Below are 23,529 nucleotides of genomic sequence, written 5' to 3' on the forward strand. Positions count from 1 at the left end.
TAATGTGGAAATGTAACATTTCACACCACTTCATGCAAATCGGGTTCAAATGTAGATCAGGCAAGCAACAAATATTCCAGCAAAACACCAAATTTGAGCTTGACTTCCAGATAAGCCTCTGTTTATGAAGGAGCTCTGAGGTACTAAACACTTTTGTTCCTGTTAGTCATCATGTTTACTTCTTCACATACTGGCAGCAATGACTTCACACACACACTGGTGGACTAATGGATGTTAGTCATGGAAGTTCCTGAGCCACAGTGATGTATGTGGGATGAGACAGTCAGATCTTTTTGGCAGGACTACATTTCCAAGCAAGTACCCCTAAACATACTTTATCTGGAGGTGTTTCTCTGCCTTTATAAATAGCTGTTGGACATTGTGCCAAACATAGCCCCCAAACCGCATAAAAACAACACTTGAAAATGAAAGAAAAAAGAGCTCTCCAAAAATAGCATTCCTGCAACATCAGGAAGAAAAAAGGTAGGAAAGAAGAGAAGAACAAAAAAAGAGAGGCGGTGCAATCCTGACCGTAACTGCTTAGCTTCTTTAAACAAAAGCAGAGTCAAATGTGAAGAAAACACCTGACACCACATTGTGGCCCAAATTAAAGTATGTAAAATGTTATGTTAAGCATTTTGAAAAAAATAAAAGCAAGGCGTCTTGAATCATTTTAAAATATTCAACACGTCTATTTGCAGGGTCGGTCAGAGCAGCTCAGACAAGAGCGGCTGTGTAATCACTCCCCAACAACTGGACCAACAGAGGATTTAAGGGACAGGCCGTAATAGGATGTGTTTGTGTCTATGTGTGTGCATGTTCAAAAGTGTGTGTGTGTGTGTGTGTGTGTGTGTGTGTGTGTGTGTGTGTGTGTGTGTGTGTGTGTGTGTGTGTGTGTGTGTGTGTGTGTGTGTGTGTGTGTGTGTGTGTGTGTGTGTGTGTGTGTGTGTGTGTGTGTGTGTGTGTGTGTGTGTGTGTGTGTGTGTGTGTCGGGGGTCTCTGAGTCTTTGGTTAGGGAGTGGGATATCGAGACAGTGACTCATTGATTCCTGTGTTTCAGAGGATCAGTGATCAGAAGCATATTCATAGACTGCAGCGGTCCAGATGTGACCCTTTCACTGATTTTTGATCAAACATGAATCAATGTTTGTGTCTGTTTTACATCAACAGAGTAAATCAGATGATTTACTGTCAAATTTGTTTTGACGAAGAAATGAATGACTGTGGCTGCCTTGTTTTCAGTTAACAAACAATACTGCCACTTGGAGCTCACTATTTAAAGTATCTTTTGGTGTTTCATGGAGTTTATTTTAAGAAGTATACCCATTGCTCAGCCCTTTCTCGTTTCTGCTGGAGACATGATCAACATTCCAAATTTAGCGTTTCGCAAAAAACACTCAAAACAGTGGTCTAGCCATTGTGCATAAATGTCACAATGATAATGCTACTTTCATGTCCATATGATCTCTGACAAGCTGCAGCACTATATTTGCTAGCAACACTATAGCCATTTCTTTGGTGCTGTACATCCTAACCATTTTTACAACCACTAAACAAATACAACCATAATAGTGCATACATTAAGATGCTAATATTAGCCTGGACCCTTAGGAAGACTAGAAACCACATCTGGAAGCTAATGTGAGCTTAGCTAAGGGATGAATCCATTGTGTATGGAAAGGGTAGTAGTAGTGTTTAACAGCCGATACAGAGAGTATATTTAAGCTTTTTTTGCATCTACAGTGTAAATGCAAAACATTAATGACCGGTTTATCGGCCCCAATTCAGTAATTTAAGTATTTCTTTAAAAAAGCATGATCTCCACCCAAGCACTTGTTTGATATTTGTTCCATTTGTGTCCCTTTATACATCCTGTACAGTGAATAATTGTTTTTATTCTTCATTATGTTGTCCTGAATAATGCTGTGATCATGAAGGACATACAGCAGGAAGTTTTATTCCCATAATTAATTTTTTCTAGATATTTAATGTTCCTGACCTCTCATTATGATATGCACAATGACAATAATCATGCATTAAAATAAGTTTGCAAAAAACGAAAGATTCTTTGGATTTCACAATGACTCAGAGAAACTTCAGCTGATACATAACAACCAAGTTCATATTCCAACACTGGAGAACGTAAGTTAAAAGCAACACAAATAACCCCATAAAAAACTCTACTCCACAGTCAGAGAACAACTACAGTAAAATCCCTCGTGAAGAGCCTGAACGTACCTGTCACTCGAACAAAGCAGCAGCCACATTTGCCGAGCAGTTTCCTGAACAGGTGCTGACACCCACACCCTCGCTGGTGCTGACCCCCTCTCATGATGATCCACTGCTGCCGCTGCACTCAAGACTATCAGAAGCAGGCATCATGCTGGACGGACACACAAGACCACATACACACAACTATTCCTGTGGTAATACCCGGAGGAGATGAGAGGAAAAGTATTCCACAGTCATAATCCAAATCTGAGTAATCCCCTGAGACAAAAACAAAAAAAGGCAGTTTTATGTCCCATGATTTAAGAAATAACAGGGGAGAAATCCAGAGAGACGTTCTCCTCTCGAGCCTCTCTGTGTGGGCAGATTACAAGAGGGTCCCAACGTAAGAGAGGGAGCGACAGAGGAAGTGAATGGGAGGGGCTGTGATGAGAGGGGGGGGGGGGGGGGACGGGTTGGCTAACATGCTGTACTGCTGTGAGAGCATCTGTTTCCAGCCCCACCTCCTCTCAGTCCCCTCCCCTTCGGATCCCTCTCCTCTCTCTCTTCAGCCTGTCTTCTCAGCGATCGCCCTGTGGCGTTAAGATCTTTAGTGTTGTTGCAATCTTTGGAGTTTTTCCGTGAAATAAACAAACTTTCTCTTTTGTAAAAGATGCATGTTGGTGTGTGTGTTTCCAATATGAGTCGTGTTTTTTTTTAATGTTTTTAGCTTTATTGAGGTTGTATTGTCATGCCATCTTGCTGAGTTTCCAGGTGTATTTTTTTTTTTTTAACTCTTATACATAAATAAAACACATTTAAATGAAATGTCCTTGTGTGCTTTAGGGACTGTACATATTGTCCCAAGCAAGGACATGTAGAAGTATTTAAAGTTAAATCTGAGGGGTTTGCTTGGATGACCCCTCTTTAGTCGAGCTAGCCATCAACAATCAACATTATGCAAACTGCATTCAGGAGTTACCAGAAGTCATACACTCATTTTAGAGGAATTTCAAAAACCTCTCTGTGAAATTGACTTGACCTCTACTCTTTCGTAAACATGTTAGACAACACAATCAGGTATGTGTGCACAAAAACCATGCCACTGTCCGTATGGAACTGACTGTGTACTAGGGCTGCTCGATTATGGCAAAAATCATAATCTCGATTATTTAGGCCAGTAATTGATATCACGATTATTAAAAACGATTATCCATTTACTTTGAAAACATCCATTTATTGAAAAAAACTTCAAGTATAATTCAACTGAAAAAACAATTAAAAAATAAAAAAAAATAATCGTTTTATTTCGATTATGTTGTTTTCATAATCGTTGCAAGCCAAAATCGTAATTGCGATTAAAATATGATTAATTGAGCGGCCTTATTGTGTACCACTTTTCACTAAAACTAAAAGTGGCCCCAGTTATGCAGATGATATTGTACTTGCACTACAATTATGGATCAAATCGGATCAACAAAGATAATCTTTTATCCATGCTTTTTTTCAGCTGGTAAAGAACTTCCCTCTCTCATCAAGAAGGCAGAAGTCTGCTCTTCTTCGTCACTACAGGTAAAACATTTCCTCTGCTGTAGAAAAACCAACGTGCATATATCACACCCGCAGCAAACTGAGCTGGCAGGATGGAGGCAGACCGATTTAATCTCAAAACCAAGATTAAGCATTCACCACTAGATGATCTTCTGAGCGCAGCTGTCCAAGCTCGTGGCAGGCGCTTTGATTCAAGCAGATTTCACCATAAACTCATACGAACCCAAACACAAACAATAACAGTAAAGAGCAAAGTATAAATGATAGTAAGAGAAGAATCGGACTATTACAGAGCTGCTGTTTCTATAAAGGCACATGTTTATTAAACAGCTCCATGCACACAGATAGATAAGCATAAATCTGCGTCACAGATCGACCAACACAACCCTGAAATCTCAATCCACTGAGGACAGATTACAGCTACAAAAATATGGAAATGCTCTTGCTCTCTTGGCCATCGTGTTAAGCCTTTAAAAACTCTGCTGGCATGATGATCCATGTGAGCTGAAAAGCACTGATCTCTCCACAATGTCGGATTACTGTATGTTCATGCATGTGTAGTGAGTGTGCACGCACTTAGTTAGCCACCATTTAATCATTAGGATAATGTTTTGGGTATTTTTGTGTTTTGTGTTGCTTTTAAAAGTAAAAAATGTATATTTATCTGTGATGTTTTGTCTGCAAAGTGTTTTGAAGTCTTATTTGATTGCGTGATGTGTGACATAAGAGATGCACACAGTGTTTCACTGTCATGGTTTTACCTCTGCCTGCAGCAGCCGGCATCTTGATGTCCGGATTTTCTTCTGACAAGAGTTTCTCCCGGCTGGTGTCTGAAACCTTAAACAAAAGACAGATTCACCACATTTTAATAAAAAAACACCTTCCCCCATTATAAAACCTTCTTTTTAACTGTGTTAAATTAGTTTGACAAATGAAGGGTGAGTTCAATCGAACAGAAAGAGGGTTTGAGCTATATAATTATACCAGTTAACCTCTCTCTCCACCCCTCTCCTATTTTCTCCGACTGGTTTCTTATCTTATCTGAGGAATTCCTCTGAGAGGACTAAACTGACGACATCAAATCACTGTCTGATGCAGTTTTAAGAATAGCGTTGTTTTTTTGTTTTTAAAGAGCTTGTTTTTTCTCTCTTGGTTACTACCACAGAAACACATTTCTCAAAAATGTAAAGCGTATATTAGAAAAGATTCTGCAGCTTGTTTGATTTTGATGGACTAAACTATTCACCTTGTTGTTATTAAAAGAGGAGCACATGAACTGAATGAAAACTTAAACTCATTTGACAATACTCAGATTATAGTTTCGGATAGCATTTCTTATTTAAAAACAAACTAAAAGTTTAGACATTATTCATATTTAATTAACAGGTCTACATTTTTCTAATCTGCATGGAGGGAAATATTTGACCAAAGCAAGGTTAAGATCATTTTACACAAACAAATGCAGGTAGAAGTTTAAGCATGCAAACAACAATCGTACTTTCTCTTGTTTTGTGTTATTAAACATGGTTAATACTGCATTGCGTGTCACACAATTTCCTTTTATGTAAAATCATTGTGTAGCCCCAAAGAAACGAGGTGTTTCCATCAGACACTCACTTTATCAACCCTGTATCCTAGAAGTTGTTCAGTCCTCCCTTGCACTTTTGCCAATGTCTTCATTTTGCTTCTGTATCCTTTCTTTTTGTTCTTCCCGGTTATTTTGTTCAGTTTTCTTGACTAATTTAAGCACGCATGCCTGATCCTTTAGTTTAATCACCAAAAGTCAGACAGAGGTTAAGAAGCTCTAGAAGAAGGATCTCTGTCGAACTGCTTGACGTCAAACAGAAGAGAAGTCAAATCTAACCTCTGCTCTGCACCAGGTTCTCCTGCGGGCAGAGGAGGACAGCTGTTCAGCTGCACTGGGATCTGTCCTAAGGCCCTTCTGGATATAAGGAGGGGTCAATCTGTCCCAACAGGTCCAGCCACGTCCCACAGATCCCATGGGCTAATTTCAGTCTGCGACTATTCCCAAAGCAGGAGTTTGAACTACCTCGCAAAACTTGAAATAGAGCAGCTCGGACTGCCTATATGATTTCCTTGATTTATTTGTCATTTATAGAAACAGAAACAGAAATTGATTATTTGTTATCAGTCTCTTTCATTTTTTTTTACCTTTTTATTTGACATCCTACACTCAACCAATGATGCACTAAACGTCCTAAAACCAGAAATATATTTAAATCTTTTAAACCTCACTACATGGAACGGGACACATTTTTATATTTAAATATGCGGTTTGTACATTCCTGATATTCAGGACGCATGTATAACGGCTCATCAGTTTCACTCTATTAGGACCAAACTTTAAAGTCTGCGATCAGAGGCGTGTGAATTGTGTGAGAGATCCCCCCCCTGTGGTAAATCAGAGAAACATCTTGACCCTCTGTTCTGTGGAGCGACTTGTTGCTTTTTTAACTTTTGAGTCTGTAATCCGGCCATCTGTTCACCTCTGAAGAGATCAGTCGTAATTAAATAGATTCCTCTGATCCAAGCAGTTTACAGTTAACATGTTATACATTTACACTTGTATTAAATAAAATAAATAATAATAAATACTAAAAACTGTTTGTGGTTTCTGTTTTGAACAGAACAGAAAAGGACAGATTTTTGTCCACGTAAATATATTATTATTATAAATATTTGTCCACATTAGAAGTGTAACAGTTCATAGACTAGTCGATTAGTTGAATATATTTGGGTTTGGACTTTAAAAATAAAGTTATCAGATGATGTGATAATCAGCAGATTAATAGATGATGAAATATATATGTTTTGCCTGTCTATCTCATATTTGATAGACAATAATGTGGGGTTGATAATTACATTACATTACATATCATTGTAATTGATTGTTATTCCTCCTCTAAGCTTTGTTGTCTGTGGTCCTTCATCAGTTTAACACATTGGAATTAACTTGTTTTTCAAATGCATAAAATAAAGTGAGGTAAGATGTCATGGAACCTCGTGAATCTTTCTTTAGTTTAGCCAATTAAACAAACAGGTTTGCAGGTTGAAGACGCACTGGTGCTGTGCTGAAAAGATGTATACTGCCATGATCACAAAGTAATCCTCTCCATTAAGCTGTTGTAAGTGGGATGAGCTGAGCACAGGAGAACAAACTGCATCTCAAAGACTCCTCCTCTCCGTTATGTCAACACGTCAACATGTGGGATGGAAATTGGTAAAGTAGCTCTATGTACAGGCCGAAAGGGAAACTGTGACTTCTCGACTGAGCTGAAAACATAGTGGGAGTTTTGGAGGAAGTCAGAAGTCACAGTGTTGTGACAGACACTGAGGAAACTGATCTTCTTTTACAGCTGATTGATGACCCTTTATGGTGAGTGTGTATTACTTATATTCATATACCAGTTTATTTGATCATAGTGAATGTCAGAACAATCTTGACTGATGGAAAATGAACATTGGTCAATGAAATAAAACATTTGAGCTGCAACAAGAAATTAATCGGCAAAGAATTTAGAAATTAGATTAAATGTCAAAAGTCATTTTAAGCTAAATTGGTAGAAAAAGCTTTTTTCAGCATCTCAAATATATTATGTTCCTGCTGTTCACTGTTCTTATTTATTTGAATATTAACCTAAAGATTAAAAAAGTACATTAATCGATGATGAAAATAATTGTGAGTTTTATTGACATGTGACATGACCTGTAAGACTCTCAACATGTGCTTTCCTGTACAACATGGCTGATGTGTGTGTCATGTCAATATCTGGAAAACCACTGTCAGTGATGCTCTTTATACATTTGGAATTATACCAAATCATAATTTTGTTAGCTTTTTTTCAGTGTCATAAAAACAACGTGTGGAGTGGAAACACTTGCATGTGACACACACTTACATAAATATCAACTGCATTACAGTTGTCATAGTTTTAACAGTTATGTTGCCTTCAGAACTCAGTAACATAAAAATAAGAGTCGAGCAGGACCACATGTGACTGAAGTTATTCTGAAGTGGGCTGTTCCTCATTTAGCCCCCCTGTGTTCAGCAGGGCTTTTAGATGCTGATCCCATTACTCAACACTGAGGCACACTGAGCTCATACAACCACACCCACTCCGTGATACACAAATAACACACTCCTAATCCCTGACTGACAGACTCATGCTTTCACTTCTTCAATATAATAAGCAGAGTTTTTGACAGATCTGGATCCTTTCCGAAACATCATGTTGTGTTTCACCAATTACTCCACGTCTACAATAAGGAGAGGATTTTAACTAGTTATTATGTGTAATCTTCAGGATGAAAACCATCGTCATTTCTGAGTTTCCTATCTCTAGGTTGCAGCTGATTTTACTTGAGTTGCTAAAGACAATTTCAAGTACTTTGTGCATGACTCATTTCTGATTTCGACTTTCTTGTAGATGTAGTCAACGGAAACACCATAGTCTCACCTGTCCTGCTCTTGGAAGATGGCCACCGCAGCGTACGACCCCCACCTGGGCTCCGACCCAGATGAGGACGATGAGTCTCTGTTGGGGAGCGAGTCGGAATCAGACAGCATCCTCTCTGACGACTCGGTGCTCCCAGACTACACGCTGCAGAGGACGGACAGCCGCGGGGAGCCGACACTATATCAAGCATGCGCCCGCAACGAACCCTTTGCTCTGAGAAGAATTCTGGAGAGAGGGGTCACAAAAGAGGAGGCCTCAGAGCTGGACATCAACGGCTGGGTGAGAGTCTCATTCATTAGTGTGTATATTCAGAATCTGTAAATATAGCTCACATTGTCTTAAACACAAACACTGTCATTTATCATTATCGTTGTCAATCCCCAACAGAATGGCTTGATGTTGGCTTGCTGCAAAGGTTTCGTTGATATTGTGTATGGACTCTACACCTGTCCCTATATAGACATAAATCAGCAGGACAACGAAGGCAACACTGCTCTGATGATCGCATCCCAAGCAGGTGGTCCCCCCTACACACACATTAACAAAACAAAGTTTAAGTTCAGAGGGATAAACATGGAAAGTACAACATAATTAAGGTGTAACTTGACAATAGCACATCCCATATACAACATAATGTGAATTTTAAGACTTAAAAAATACAATTAAAAGCCTTGGGTCCAGTGTGTAGGATTTAGTGGCAGCTTATATAATAAACTTACATCCATTTTAAACTTTTAATCATACAGCTGTGTTATGTGACTACTTTTGAAAAATGACATCTCCAAAAAATGATGAATTGGCAAAACCATTAAAGAAAATCAAATGAACTCCAATATTTAGCAGACCCAAAAGGTTTTTGTTTTGCGATCATTCTTTCCTTACGATAAATCTTTACTTTGTGCTGTTATTTGTTTTCAAATGTAATTGTATTTACTATGAAATATATTCACTGCAACTTTTATAGCTAAAAACTAGAATATGTTTTTAATGAATGCACTCACTGCAAATGCATGTGTCTAAATCCACAAACTGGACCAAATACTGAATTTGATCCAACCAGCATTATTTCAAAAGTCATACATTTTCTGACTCACTGCTGAACAGATCTCTGAATTCTGTGTTTTTCCCTGCAGGTCATATCAACACCGTGATGTTTCTTCTAAACTACTATTCTGGCATAGACACTGAAGTAAGGGATTGTCGAGGTTTCACAGCACTCATCAAAGCGGCTATGACCGGCCGCACTGAAGTAGTGGCTGCCCTCGTCATGGCTGGTAAGTGTTTTGGATAAAATCCTATTTATTTTCATAAGAGCCTTGAGAAACTTGATAGATGTTTTTCATTATGTCTTCAAAGTTACGGGAAAATATAGGAATTGCTGGCATCATACCAATACTTTTATTTGAATTAGACGTTAAGAGGTGATTTTATATTGCATATTCATAGATTTATAAATTATACAACTCAGACACTTCTGGACATTAAAAAAATTATATTTAGACACTTAAGGCGCAACTTTTTTAAACACTATTTTTCTCTGATCTTCGTCAATCAATAAAAACAATGTTTGACTTTTGACAATATATATATATATGATATTATTGTATCTCCTTTTTAATACCCTGACATTAGCTGATTAACCAGGGCAACCTTAAATAACAGTTATAGCTCTGCAGGTGAGAATAGCTGAGCGCACGGTTTATCTGTTTTTCCGTTCGTGTATTTGGAGCCAGATAATTGTCAGCGAGTGAGTGTGGCAGTGACACTGAGCGGCTTAAAGGATCCTTCTGAGGACATTATCACATCTCAAACTTATCCTCCAGTAACCACTGATTTACAAGTCTTCAGGCTGGTTGTAGATTAACCCCATGCAGAGCTATTTGTAGACTGCACACACGTCTCCTAAAATCTCTGCCATTCATCATTTATTGTTTAACATTCCAGTAGGACTGCAAGTTATGAATGTTTACTTTATTGATTAATCTACTGTTTATTTGCATGATTAAATAATGAATCTTCTAATATGTTTAATGTAAAAGAGAACTTCAAAAATGTCATTCATAATTTCTCAGACCTGACAGTCATGTACTATACAATACAGAAAAGCAGCAGCTGGTCGGCCTCTGCCTTTTCCAAAGAAGACATTTCAACATGTTAGAGTGGGTAGAGCAAAGCTGTCAATCATAACCTTAATAAAAACTGAATTCCATTTATGACCTTTAGTGTCAAGGTCCTGCCAGGACTTTGCCGGGTAATTAAAAATGGTGACAGATTGAGTCGGTCCCTAGTTAATGTTACCTGTAAAGAAGGCCTATACAGTATGGTTATGTTAATAAACCTTTTAAATAATTTGAAATGGCTGCATTCAATTAAGTGTTTCCATGTTAGGGTCCTGGGTTTGTGCATTCTAGCTTACTGGTATGATCTGAAATAGAGCTATCATTCATTTGATTAATAGCACCTGCTTTGACATGCCAAAATGTCCGCCATAAAGAAGGTGGTCGTTGCAGTTCAGAATAGCACTAAAGATGAATATATTTTTTCTTTTCAGAGTTAAATGAACCCTTGACTTTGTAATTCATTAAGTCCACCTTCTATATTGCAGGTGCTGACATAGATGCAGTAGACTCCACAAGAGGAAAAAGCTCTCAGGACTGGGCACTGAAAACAGGGCGCTATGAGACCCTGCAGCGTCTCCGGCGCCTTACTATGCGACCAAAAGCTGTGCAGTTCTGTGAGACTTATATCCCTGAGTGGCCTGAACTCCACGAGAGGGTAGCTAAGGCCAAAGCGGCAAAAAGTACCAGGGAGAAAATCACCCAGCGGATCAAAAGCTCATTCAGAATACCTCGTGAGCCCGAGGACAACGGGGCCTTGGACAACATGGTGCTCATGACCACCTGTGTCCACAGTCCACTAATTTCCATTGGATGCCGTCCACTCTGCCCTACAAGCCCTCCTGAACTGGGGAAGAGACGCCTAGCTGTGCCAGAGCTGGTGAAGAAACACCCAGATAAGGAATTAGAAGAGAGATCAGTGTGCCACAACAACGGCTCAGTATCACACATCAATCCCACAATCCAGTCTGCTGAGTGCTCCTCAATGATGTGCTGTGCTGAGGGCGACCGGCGGGGCAGCGTGCTCGCGACAAAAGTCACTACAACATTTATTTCCCGCAGTATGGCAAGAAAAAACAGCGTGTTCCCGTCTGGATGCATCCCAAAGATCGACATCGTCAGGCCTTCAAATGCAACACCAAAGAAAGAAAAGAAGAAAAAGAAGAAGAAAGAAAAAGGTTTCCTGGAACTTCCCAAGTGGAGATACAAGGAGATCAAGGATGAGAAAAAGAAGGAGAAGAAGAAAGCTGAAAAAGAAAAGGCAGAGAAAGATAAAAATAAAGAGAAAGACAACAAGAATGGCACAAAATAAGAGTTTCAAAAAAGAGCTGTTCCCTTTTTAGAACAATATTTCAATTTTCAAGGGCTTTTGCCTTTTTTAGTATAGCTGAAGATAAACAGGAGAGAGAGGGGAGGGCATGCAGCAAAGGGCCACAGGTAGGATTCAAACCCAGACCAAGGCTGAAAGGACTCAACGAGCCCACATTATGTAAATATTTAGTGTTTAACTCAGGGAATGAGATTTTCAAACCAAATGTGTTGGAAACGACTAAAAAATATACAACCTATAAACTAAAGGGGAAAAAAAGAGAGACGTTCTCTTCCGACTGAATGGCCTCAAACAAGCACAGCTGAGTCTCTTTGGGAGGGGTTAGAAGCTCTTAGACTCTAATGTTTAAGGGTTGAGACAAATATTACATATTTGCTTAGTAAGGATAGAAAAGGTGATCCATGAGTATAAGCTATTGAAAATCTAGAAAATCCAAAAGGACGGAAAGGATGTTTTTTTAATGTTTACAATGTAATGCAATATTTACTTTATTTGCGCATTTATGATGTCTACCTCATCATTCACATAAAATACATACTGTATGTACACCTGCATATCCAGACCTATGTAAGATGTAAATAAAGAAATGTGCAATAGCTCATGTGTGCTTTAAGCACAATTGTTTTATGTATTGTGTATTTTGTAAATACCTAGACTAAAACAAATTGTAAATAGTAAATACTGTATTATATTGTAGCAAATATTTATCAAAATGGTGGTTTTGTTTAACGTGTTATTGCCACTTTTCATACATTGCCAATGCCATATTCATATGAAATCTCCTGTTTTTATTAACTCTGTGAGAAATAAAGAAAACATCGATTCCTTAATACTTACCTCAATATATTCTCTTTGGTTCAAATTACTATGTGTAATGTGTTCCTGGCAGTGATCAACTGCATAAGGAGTTTCCTCTTATCACCTCTGTATCTATCATCAGGCAACTGCTTAATAATAAGAGCTACATTTATGAATGAGTGGATGGCTGGATGGACTTAATTAATAGTAAAGTATATGTCAGTAAGTAAGTAAGTAAGTAAGTAAGTAAAGAAGTAACTAGGTGATAAAGGGAGTAAGTAGGTAATTGTATCACAATTGTTCATCTATTAATGAGTGGCCTACTTCATAGTTGTTATTTTGTGCTATGTTATGCTGCAGGGTAGCTCCTGGATTTTGCCCCAGGTGTAACTAAAGTCTTATTTTTTGTGTATTTTACATCATTAAACAGAATATGCAAGGTAACTTACTGTAAGGTACTAAATGAATTCAGTTGAGTAAAAGTACACGATTTAGTGGAGTAGAAGTATAAAGCAGCAATTTTTTTTAGCAAAAGGTAAAGTACAAGTCTCTCAAAATTCTACTTTAGTACAGTACTTGAGTAAATCTACTTAGTTCAATTACACTACTGATAGATAGATAGATAGATAGATAGATAGATAGATAGATAGATAGATAGATAGATAGATAGATAGATAGATAGATAGATAGATAGATAGATAGGATTGCCCACCTCTGTAACCCCAGTGTGTGTCTGTGCTGCTGCCTGCTGGTGGAGCATGTTAGTAAACTGTGCACTGGCAGCCTGGTTAGCTGTCATCCTCAAGTCTCGCCACATAACGCTAGCTAATTTAATGTAATGCCATGAACCGGGAATATATTGATCATGGCCAACCTACGGATTGCTTTAGCTGTCGTGGTTGTTCAGGCCGTCTTGTACAGAAGCTGCGAGGGTGAGTGACTTATTGTTTGTTGTCTTCCTAAGCTGCTGCTTCTGCTGCTGTTATGATCGAGGTGAACGGCTGTGCAGTTAGCTGTTAGCTAACGTTAGCTAGGTCAGCTAGCCTAGCCGGACGACAGATTCAGCTGACACCGGTCAACATTCATTTAAATGAACTTGGGTGTTATTAATTAAACAGCTTTCATGTGTATGTGACTATTACACGATATCTCACCGTCTTGCTGTCGCTGTCGAGCTTGTTAGGTTAGTCTGAAACAGCAGCAGTTAGTCTGTGGCTCAGCGGCTGTAAGCAGGGTTAGCTTTGCTCTCTATAGTTATTTACCCGCTGTGAACAACATTATATACCTTCCATTTAGTGAGCGTTTAACTACCTCTCTGCATCACATTCATAATATCTTAATGCTTAAATAATCTTAATGATCTCTCTCATGTTGCTAATGATGGAACGTCATACATACAATATTTACACATTTTAAATCTCTAACGTTACAGGTTTTATTCTGGAAATGATGTTGTGCTTTTATTATTATTATTATTATTATTATTATTATTATTATTATTATTATTATTATTATTATTATTATTATAAAGCATAGCTGTTAATACTAATAACAATAGTAATAGTTTGATAGGTAGTCCTATCATAATATCATGTGTATTAAATATATGTACTTTATACTTGTACTTTATTTTCTTCTGCTGATATGTGTAGCCTATATGTATTTTATTTTATTATTTATTCATGTGCAATGTATTATCTAAATGCTGCTGTTTGAAAAAGTGTGCCAAATGTATATCAATAAAGTATATTTGATCTTATTTATGAATGTATAGAGCACTTTTCATACAACAAATATAGCTCATGGAATGTGAGAGCTTGTGAAGTATTAAAACGCCTGCTGATTACAGAGCCTGAAATGTTAATGAAAGTACAAATCAGATAATATCTGAAGGGGCAGGCATCCAGTTTTCCTAAAAGTAAAACCGTTTATATTAAGATCAACTTTTATTATATTAACGCACAACTTGTTTATCAATGCATTTTTTAAATCACAATTTAACGGCACCTGTCAGTATCTTGGATGGATTCCTTTGATAAGGTGTATTTTACAATCATCCCAATGTGGATTAGAGTTATGACATTTATAGCCATCTAAAGTCTGAAATGTCACTCTCATTTAATGTTTAGTCAGCGTTTATCTCCATTATCGTCTTTGGTTGTTTTGACCAACAGCATCTGCCAAGTAGGTGTTGGCATTATATGAGTCATCACCACAGAAGATGTTGTAACACATTAACTCTACATTTCTCCTGTTTCACGTAGATGACACTTCATTTCAGGTGTATATGTGTGGGTTTTCTAGCAAACATTCAGCTGAAATTCTGAAAGTCACATAATGTCTGTGTCTTAATATTATTACTTAATTTCATATATTAAGAAGGATCAGTGTCTTGTTTGTCAAATGACAGTCACATCTGGTAATTTAATCTCTACTTGTGCATGCCATCATAAACTCCCCACCCACCTTTCCAAAGCCCATGCCAGCCTAACACACCCAGCTCTAACACTTCCTCTACTTCCTGACCTCCCCACAATCCTCCGTCTCTCAGTCCTCACCTCTCTAATTCGTATTTGCAATACATCACTCCCTGCTAACTATTTCTAGTTTTACTGGTTATTGTCATATATTGATTCGGCTCAAAAAATAAAAAAAGATCTTTGCGCATACATTTGACTATTTTAGAGCCAGAATGATTAGTCGCCTAATCTAATAATTGATTGAGAGAAACAATCTGCAACTATGTTAATCATTTAATTGTTAAAGTCATTTGTTATGCTAAGGTTACAGAAAATTCAGTTTTCAACTTCTCAAATATATGAAAATGCATTTCTAATTGATATCAAAATACTTTGTTTCACACTGTGTTGATTCTTCTGCCACTTTCGTCCCTGCAGCTCTGCGGTGTAACTGCACCACTCCGCAGTGTGAGAGGAATGGCTTCCAGTGTGAGACTGATGGGGCCTGCATGGCCTCCACTTCCTTCATCGAAGGCCAAGAGCAGAGCATCCGTATCTGCATAACACGGGACAACCTTGTGCCCCCTGGACAACCGTTCTACTGTCTCAGTGCAGAGGGCTTGCTCAACATCCACTGCTGCTACACAGACTACTGCAACAGCATTGACCTCAAAGTACCCACAGGTGAGAACTGTGTATCATGTTGTATATACAGTACGACTGGAAACACTTCTTGAGACTTGAGTGTTCTTGAGCTTGAAATCTTCATGCTAACATGGTAAAAAGAAGATTGTATTTTAGTGTTTAGTGTTCAAACTGCAAGCCAACAGATGTTTTGGAGTTGTTATTACGACTTGAAGAGCTTTCACATGAATGCTCACCGTTCGGAAACTATTTTTCCTTTTATTCCGACACCACATGAATGCAGCACGAAGGCCTTATCTTTCATGTAAATGAAGGTTAAACATATTCCGCCTCCTAATTTGGATTATTTTCACAATGGATTAGGTTCTTCCTTGGTCCATGCTACACTCTTCTACCAAGTTTCATGATAATCAGGATTTGTTCAGAGAGACTAGCTGAGCTGAAATCATTATCTCCCCTTGTGTGTTTTCACCTTGAGTACCACACATCTAACGTCCGCTCATACATACAGTGTGAGTCAAGCACAGGCAAGAACATGTTTCCTGTTTTCTACACAGTCTGTGACTCATGGTTCCTGAGAAGACACAGGTTTCCTCTGGTTTTGTACAGTGTCCAAAAATATTAATCAGAGTGTGTATAGAGAGAAGAATGTGACTGTGGAAACATTGTCACAGGAAATTGTCGACAGTACTCATCCGAAGCATGCACAAAAACACAAGTTCATATAAAGCTTTTAACTAAAAAGCAGCACTTCATAGACTGGTATAGTATGAATAATCGGACTAATATTTTTAAAATACCTTGTTCACTTCCACAGTAAGTGATTCATGTATTTCACGTTGGATATTTTTTGAATACTAATGGTACTAGACTAGTACAGTCTGAACAAAGTTAGGAATGCTTCAAAATATGAGAAAGGTCAAAAAAAGGAATATGTAGACTAATCAAATGACAGTTCTAGAATGTTGAATTAAAATTCTAGAATGTTGGGTACAAATTCTAGAATGTTGAATACATTAAACATTAAATGTTAATTTCATTGTAATTCAACATTCTAACACTGTAAGGTAACATTCTAGAATGGTAATATGTACTGAGTGCCAGATATTGCATTTCATTCTCGACTTTTCTGTCTTTCAGTCACCACTCAGGCAGGACCCGGGGGAGGCTATGGCCCAGATGGGACATGGGGGTTGGTGGAACTAGTGGCTGTGGTGGCAGGGCCGCTGTTCTTGCTGTGTCTGCTGCTTCTGACCTTTATGTTCCTGTATCAGTACCACCAGAGGGCCTACAGCCACAGGCAAAGGTTAGAGGTGGAGGACCCCTCCTGTGATCATCTCTACATGACCAAAGACAGTACCCTGCAGGACCTCATTTACGATCTGTCCACGTCTGGTTCAGGCTCCGGTCAGTGCACAACGTCATAATGTACACTGATCAAAGATGTAAACGCAACACTTTTTATTTCATTCCCATTTTCACGAGTTGGAAAAAAAGAGATTCCAAGTTTTTCAGTGCAAAAGGCTTATTCCTCCAATTTTTTTTGCACCAATTAGCCAAAATCCTCATTAGTGGCTACTCCTAATTTGCCAAGATAATTCCTCCACCTGACATACTGTATATAGTGATTCAATACTATAATTATTACAGATTTGTGCTATGCAGTTTAAGGGCAACAGCTCTGGGACGATGGCACGCTCCCTGAACTTGCAACATCTGTAGAGTTGGGTTTTGTGATAAAAAGGCCAATTATAGAGTGGCCTTTTTGTTTAGTCAATATCTTGATATGCCACACCTGTCAGACAAGAAATGCTCATTTACACACATTTTAACAAATTCAAATCAAAGTTTTAAAGAAATACGCTTGCTGCATGCAGTCTTTTATTCTTCATTTGAACTTAAGAAGAATTCAAGCAAAAGCAAAAGTGTTTTTATTTTTGCATAGTGTAGCACAAGAATATGAAAAGACTGCTGATAACTGTTTTTATCTTTTCTAAGCAGGCCTGCCTCTATTTGTCCAGCGGACTGTTGCCAGAACAATTGTCCTCCAGGATATCATTGGTAAAGGGCGTTTCGGGGAAGTGTGGCGAGGACGTTGGAGGGGAGGTGACGTGGCGGTGAAGATCTTCTCTTCCAGGGAGGAGCGCTCCTGGTTCCGTGAGGCTGAAATCTATCAGACTATCATGCTGCGCCATGAAAACATCCTGGGCTTTATAGCTGCTGACAACAAAGGTGCAAACCTGTTAAATGTTGTATAATGGAAGAATAATACACAGCTCAGGGTGAAGTGTGTTGTATTTTTTATGTAATCATTCATAATTTTCAATTACATTTATAATGTTTTGTATATGTCTATATTCCCATCTCCTGCCCAGACAATGGCACATGGACCCAGCTGTGGTTGGTGTCAGACTACCACGAGCACGGCTCCCTGTTTGACTACCTGAACCGCTACCCTGTCACCACTGAAGGGATGATCAAACTTGCACTGTCAGCTGCCAGTGGCCTGGCACATCTGCACATGGAGATACTTGGAACACAAGGTGACTGCTTCATTTATAATGCAACACATAAAGTGCTCCTGTTATTCATTTCTCTTTTGTCTCTTTCCTCTCCCCACAAGGCCTCCTATTCTGACAAATTACCTTAAAGGTCCCATGTCATGGCCATTTCTACTGATCATAATTCCATTGTTGAGGTCTACTAGAATAGATTTACATTGTTTAATTTTCCAAACTCACATTGGTTTCTCATACAGCATCTCTGTATAGTATGTGTATTCACTCTCTTTCCTAAATGGCTTGTTGGAGCTCCTGCCCCCCCCTCTCCCTATGAGCCCACTGTGCTCTGATTGGTCAACTCGCCCACTCTGTTCTGATGAGTCAACCACCGTTACAGTGGAACATCAGTGATTATGTGTTACAATGGCGTTAGCAACCAGAAAATGACACCATTAATGACAAACAGATGAGAATGCTGCGTGGGGTCTGGGTGCCGTGTTGGCGGGACGTTGCGTGGCTCGCTACTGCGAGGAGCGGACAGTGTGAGCTGGATTACTGGTGTCCTTTCCTGGTTGCTGCGTGGGGTCTGCGAGACAGCGAGACACCGTGGAACTCAGCCTGAGCACACACACTCACTCACAGCCAGGCTGTGAGTGTGTGTGTGAGGCACACGGCTGAGAAAAGATAAGGCTGAGTGAGTGTGTGTGTACAGAGCCGTTACGTCACTATGAACAGGAAGAAAAAAATGGAAAAATAATAATCTCCAAGGAGGCGCTCTGGGGCAGCATAGACAGGTATTTTCTGTGTCTTTTACATGCATGAAAAGCTACATAACACACAAGGAAAACCGTGACATGGGACCTTTAAAACCAATGTTTGTTTTTTTAAATAAATAATTTAGCTTAAAGAATTATAATAAAAATTGACTGAACAAATCTTAGTTCACTTCGCCCAAAACAACCAGAGCGAAAAGTTTTAACCTTTTTCCAATTATGTACTTTATACATTTGTTGTGGCCAATATAAATAGTTTCCCTTGTCTTTGTCATCTGATTTATCTTAGGAAACAATTCACTCTACCCGTATGGAGATTAAAGTAAAGTCAATTTGTTGCTCAAATTGGGGGGTGCTTTTCTATTTTTATTAACCAAACTGATGGCCAAAAAGAATGTTATAGTTTCTCTATAAAGAGAATCGACATTGACCTTAACAAAAAAACAATTAAGGGATAAGAGTTCACAATTGTCTGTCATGTAAACTTCTGCTTTGGTAGGAAAACCAGGTATCGCCCACAGAGACCTGAAGTCCAAGAACATCCTGGTGAAGAAGAACTGCACCTGTGCCATCGCTGACCTGGGCTTGGCTGTCCGTCATGACTCTGCCTCCGACACCATCGACATTGCACCCAACCAGAGGGTGGGCACCAAGAGGTCAGTGTCAACACCCGCACCTGCAGCCTCTGAGTGTGCTTCTCACAGATATCTTTGACATATTTTCCACGTATTTACAGACTGAGATTGTTCTTACATCTCTCAGGTACATGGCTCCAGAGGTTTTGGACGAGACGATCAACATGAGACACTTTGACTCATTCAAATGTGCTGATATCTACGCTTTGGGGCTGGTCTACTGGGAGATTGCACGCCGCTGTAATACTGGAGGTCAGACTCGTTTGTTTTTACTCTGGATACTCAACCTGTGGTGTTTTGATATTTGTATCCATGTTAACAACTGAGATCACAGCACTGATCTGACCCCGCCTCTGTCCCGTGTTATCAGGTATCCATGAGGAGTACCAGCTGCCCTACTACGACCTGGTACCGTCTGACCCTTCCATAGAGGAGATGAGAAAGTTGGTCTGTGACCAAAAGCTTCGACCCAACATTCCTAATTGGTGGCAGAGCTACGAGGTATAAAAATGAATGATTTAAAGCAATATTTTTTCACTTTTCAAGATCTGACTTATACAAAAATGGTAATTCCAGTTTATTACAAGTTCAAGTTCATTGCTAGGATCTAGAAATGCTTGGTAATCACTAAAGGAAGTCCAAGCGGTTATTAAGTTAAACCCCAATGTTAAATTACTCTAAAGGTAATAATATATACAAATTACAAAAACTAGACCTATGATATATATTTTGTTGAATGGTTTACTTACATTATAGCAAATGTTTCCAATATTCAAACCTAGAGAAATCCATCACTTTAATCAAAGTACCAGTCCATCCTGCAATGATAAACTCCCAAGTCCTACTTTTTCTGTTAAATGTTTGGATTGGGTGCTCCCAGTGGCAGAAAATTGACATATTGTGCCTTTTAATATGGTCATAATTTTTCTCCCAGAAATATTTGTGAAACAGTTTTTGTCTCTTCTTGTGTGTTTTCATGTGCCAAGGGAGATGCACATTATGGCTGCGCTTGCTCTCCGTTAATCTTACTTAATCTGTTGGCTTTTTTACAACTAGAGCCAGATATATCGGCCAGTATTAGTAGATGAAGTGACGCATACACCAGTACAGGTCATTAGATACTGGAGCACAGAAATGCCAAACGTATATTTTTGTGTAATCTAGTTGCTAGAAATGACAGCCAAAGCTAGGAAAAATTTGCCTAACGATGCAATGAAGTGAGTTATCCTATAAAGCTCTTTTTGAATGCAATTGAATTGAATTTGTTAAGCCAAATGATTGTTTTGACACAGGAAACACAAAACTCTTTTAAACAAACTTTCAACATTATGCATGGACTTCTTGAGCTACATTTGTGTCATCATAGCTATGTATACTGTATTACGAGCTATTAATCCTTATCTGCCCCTTCTCCATGTTGTCACAGGCCTTACGGGTAATGGGCAAGATCATGAGGGAGTGTTGGTACTCGAATGGAGCCGCCCGCCTGACGGCCCTGCGCATCAAGAAGAGCCTCTCCCAGCTCAGCATTCAAGAGGACATTAAAGTGTGAGCTCAGAGAACGAGCACTACCCGACTCCAGACTTTTGAAAACTGAGCACTTTGTAAAATATTTCTCCATTGACACTCCTGCCAGTTTTGAAGCCACTTGATTTCTGACCAACCCTACCTCGCTTACCCAGCCAAACTACCAAGAACACCTTTCCTGTCTTGTCCTCAGCTACTGCTGCCCTTTTTGTCCCTCTCTACACTCTGTACTAACAAGGATCCTTGGGTTTCCTGTGTACTTGTATGCAATCGATTGCAGGACATGTATTTAACCATTTAACATTCTGAAAATCAGTTGCTGATATCTCCTCAAGGTCTCTTCGATCACAGTCGCTTAATAGTTAACACATTTGCTCTTCTTGTGTTTGAAAGGGTGCAAACTGGGAGTGTTTTTAACTTATTTTTACTTATTCTGTTATTCAGAGGACTAGATCTTGTTAATATATGGGGTGTTTGTGAGGCTATTGTTCAGGTTTCTCTCTGCCACCTACAGCATACAGGCAAATATCACTAACTGCTTAGAAATCCTTCAAAGAGAGCTATCCATCTGGTTCTGCTACCACTGTGTTGTTTGCTTGTATGCTGATTACCATGTAAGCATGTACAAAGCACTTAGGGCAGTTTGTGTTTTAAAACTTCAAAGTCATAGGAGCTTGGCAACTTGCCAAACATGATTTAGCCTTTGGACCCCTTGCCTGGAGCCCTTTCCCATAAGCTGTTGTAAACCTCAGGTTATCCTTATGCTATCCAATCAACAAGTTGTTTTAGCTCTTCATCTTAAGCAACATACAGACATAGGAATCAAGCAAAATGTATTAAAGTAGGATGGGGGGTTGGATGTAGAGCATCTGCTGCCAGGGTTTGTGTGTTGTATTTGTTGGATCTTCTTAGGTGAGACACTGGCTTCGGATTGGGACACTTCTTACATAACACATGTAGAATATTTAAATGGTTGTATCTATCTAAAGCCGCTGTGTTTGATCAACCCCACAGAACATAACCTGCCATGAGAGTAAGCTCAGATAAGCCGGTGTGCACGACACTCAGATAAACCTTACGTTCTTTGCAGCAGCGAATCCTATTTACACTGTACTATAAAACACGGGATTTTGTTTACGTTGAATCCCTTTTTAAATACACTAACCCTGAATCTGAATCATAGCTTGTTTTTATTATACATTTTTAATATATTGTCAGAGCATGTCCAATGTTCCTTTCCTGCAGGGCAAATATTTCCTGGCCAAGTATAAATACTGCACATAAACTAGCTGTTTAGAATGATACTAGTGTAAATAAGATGGTTCAATTGGATTTTATGTCATGTTTGAAATGGTTGAATCTTTTTATTGGTTTTTTTTGTTGATGGAAGAGAAAAACTATCTTACTAACTTGTGTTTTGTTTTTGATGACGATCTACTGTTTGACCTCTGAAATGACATTTGTGTGTCACAGCTCTAATGTTGACTTTTCTCTAATAGCCGTCTATAACTGCACAGCAGCGTTTGATTTGTCCCTTCAAAGCTCCTTTTGTTCACCATACAATACCTCCTGAGTGTGCAAATTGTATGTGGATTTTTTCCACCAATCTAAGTTTGTCAGAAATCACTGTCGAAATGTTTTGTTTTCAGGAAATAGGTGCACTTTTGTCTTTAGCTGTATGCAAATTCAACAGGTACTTTGTGTGTGTGTGTGTGTCTGTAATCTTTCCCGTGTTATTTATATTTGTATGCTGTGAGTCCCTACGCAAGGCTGAAGGCCACGTGTGCACTACTACTGACCTCGCAGCATTAAAACCAAATGTTCTCAGAATTATCTCTGGTCATGTCCTCAAGTGTTTATTTAAGATCACACCACTGAAAATGAGAATGTTTATACAAATCACGCCAACCAGTTGCAGAACTCTGCTGACTAGAGACTGTAAGGAGGATCTGACTTTGTCTTTGGGAGAAGAAATGTAACTAAATACTACTGAAATGTCTGAATTGCTGTCTCAAAAATGTGTTTGACCAATACTTTTATTTTAAAAATCTCTCTTTCCCTGAATTTGTAAGTCTTTCAGGATGTATGTAAGAACAAAGAGACTGCCCTTGAGGCTGTCACTTGTGGCTGGGAAAAAATGTGTAGATCTACTGTTTGATAAGTGGTTGAGTGTCAACCATGACATACACACTAAAGGGGAATGTCTGTCTTGTCCAATAGTACCTGCCTTACAATGTATAAAATGCATAGTGTATTTAAGGTTGCTCCAAGTGTCACCAAGAAAGAAGTGGTTGTTATTCTGCAGGCAGTGAAAGAGACGACTGCATCCATGTAAAAACCCCTTCAGGACTTCAATCATGTACCTTCTAATATAGAGTAATAAATGCAATTGTTTTCATAATTGGTGTGTATTTATTTGATCTCGACCAACCAGACTTTAAGTGAAAAAAAGGTACTAATGACATTTATCTAACCTATCCTAAAGTATGACTAGGAATTATATTTGT

At 38.8% G+C, this 23,529-nt stretch overlaps 3 protein-coding genes across 6 annotated transcripts in view; 2 read left to right on the forward strand and 1 right to left on the reverse strand.

Moving 5' to 3' along the window:
- The window catches only part of arhgef25b (Rho guanine nucleotide exchange factor (GEF) 25b), a 25,085-nt gene extending 16,710 nt beyond the window's left edge, over window positions 1-8,375 (reverse strand). For 2 of the 4 annotated variants that reach the window (XM_079682139.1, XM_079682138.1), the window contains exons 1-2: window positions 8,238-8,375; window positions 4,521-4,596 (exon numbers count right to left, since the gene is read on the reverse strand). In XM_079682139.1, coding sequence (XP_079538265.1) covers window positions 4,521-4,542 — 22 coding nt within the window. In that variant the 5' untranslated portion in view covers window positions 4,543-4,596; window positions 8,238-8,375. Of the gene's footprint in view, window positions 1-2,238; window positions 2,595-4,520; window positions 4,597-8,237 lie in introns of those variants that run through there. The other 2 variants (XM_079682137.1, XM_079682136.1) reach the window with 1 other exon arrangement.
- ankrd33ab (ankyrin repeat domain 33Ab) lies at window positions 6,970-12,526 on the forward strand. The gene is made up of 5 exons (XM_079682134.1): window positions 6,970-7,156; window positions 8,208-8,516; window positions 8,625-8,754; window positions 9,371-9,511; window positions 10,843-12,526. Exons 2-5 carry the CDS (start codon window positions 8,256-8,258, stop codon window positions 11,664-11,666), a joined length of 1,356 nt encoding a protein of 451 aa, XP_079538260.1. The 5' UTR covers window positions 6,970-7,156; window positions 8,208-8,255; the 3' UTR covers window positions 11,667-12,526.
- A 696-nt stretch (window positions 12,527-13,222) lies between these two features.
- On the forward strand, window positions 13,223-23,423 carry LOC307039760 (activin receptor type-1B-like). Its single transcript, XM_079682133.1, has 9 exons — window positions 13,223-13,414; window positions 15,380-15,625; window positions 16,727-16,993; window positions 17,588-17,818; window positions 17,962-18,129; window positions 19,360-19,516; window positions 19,623-19,747; window positions 19,866-19,996; window positions 20,922-23,423. The coding sequence occupies exons 1-9, from the start codon at window positions 13,348-13,350 to the stop codon at window positions 21,045-21,047; spliced, it is 1,518 nt and encodes a 505-aa protein (XP_079538259.1). The 5' UTR covers window positions 13,223-13,347; the 3' UTR covers window positions 21,048-23,423.
- Window positions 23,424-23,529: the final 106 nt, after the last annotated feature.

This window comes from Notothenia rossii (genome assembly GCF_949606895.1).
Source record: "Notothenia rossii genome assembly, chromosome: 5".
Classification (NCBI taxonomy): Eukaryota; Metazoa; Chordata; class Actinopteri; order Perciformes; family Nototheniidae; genus Notothenia; species Notothenia rossii.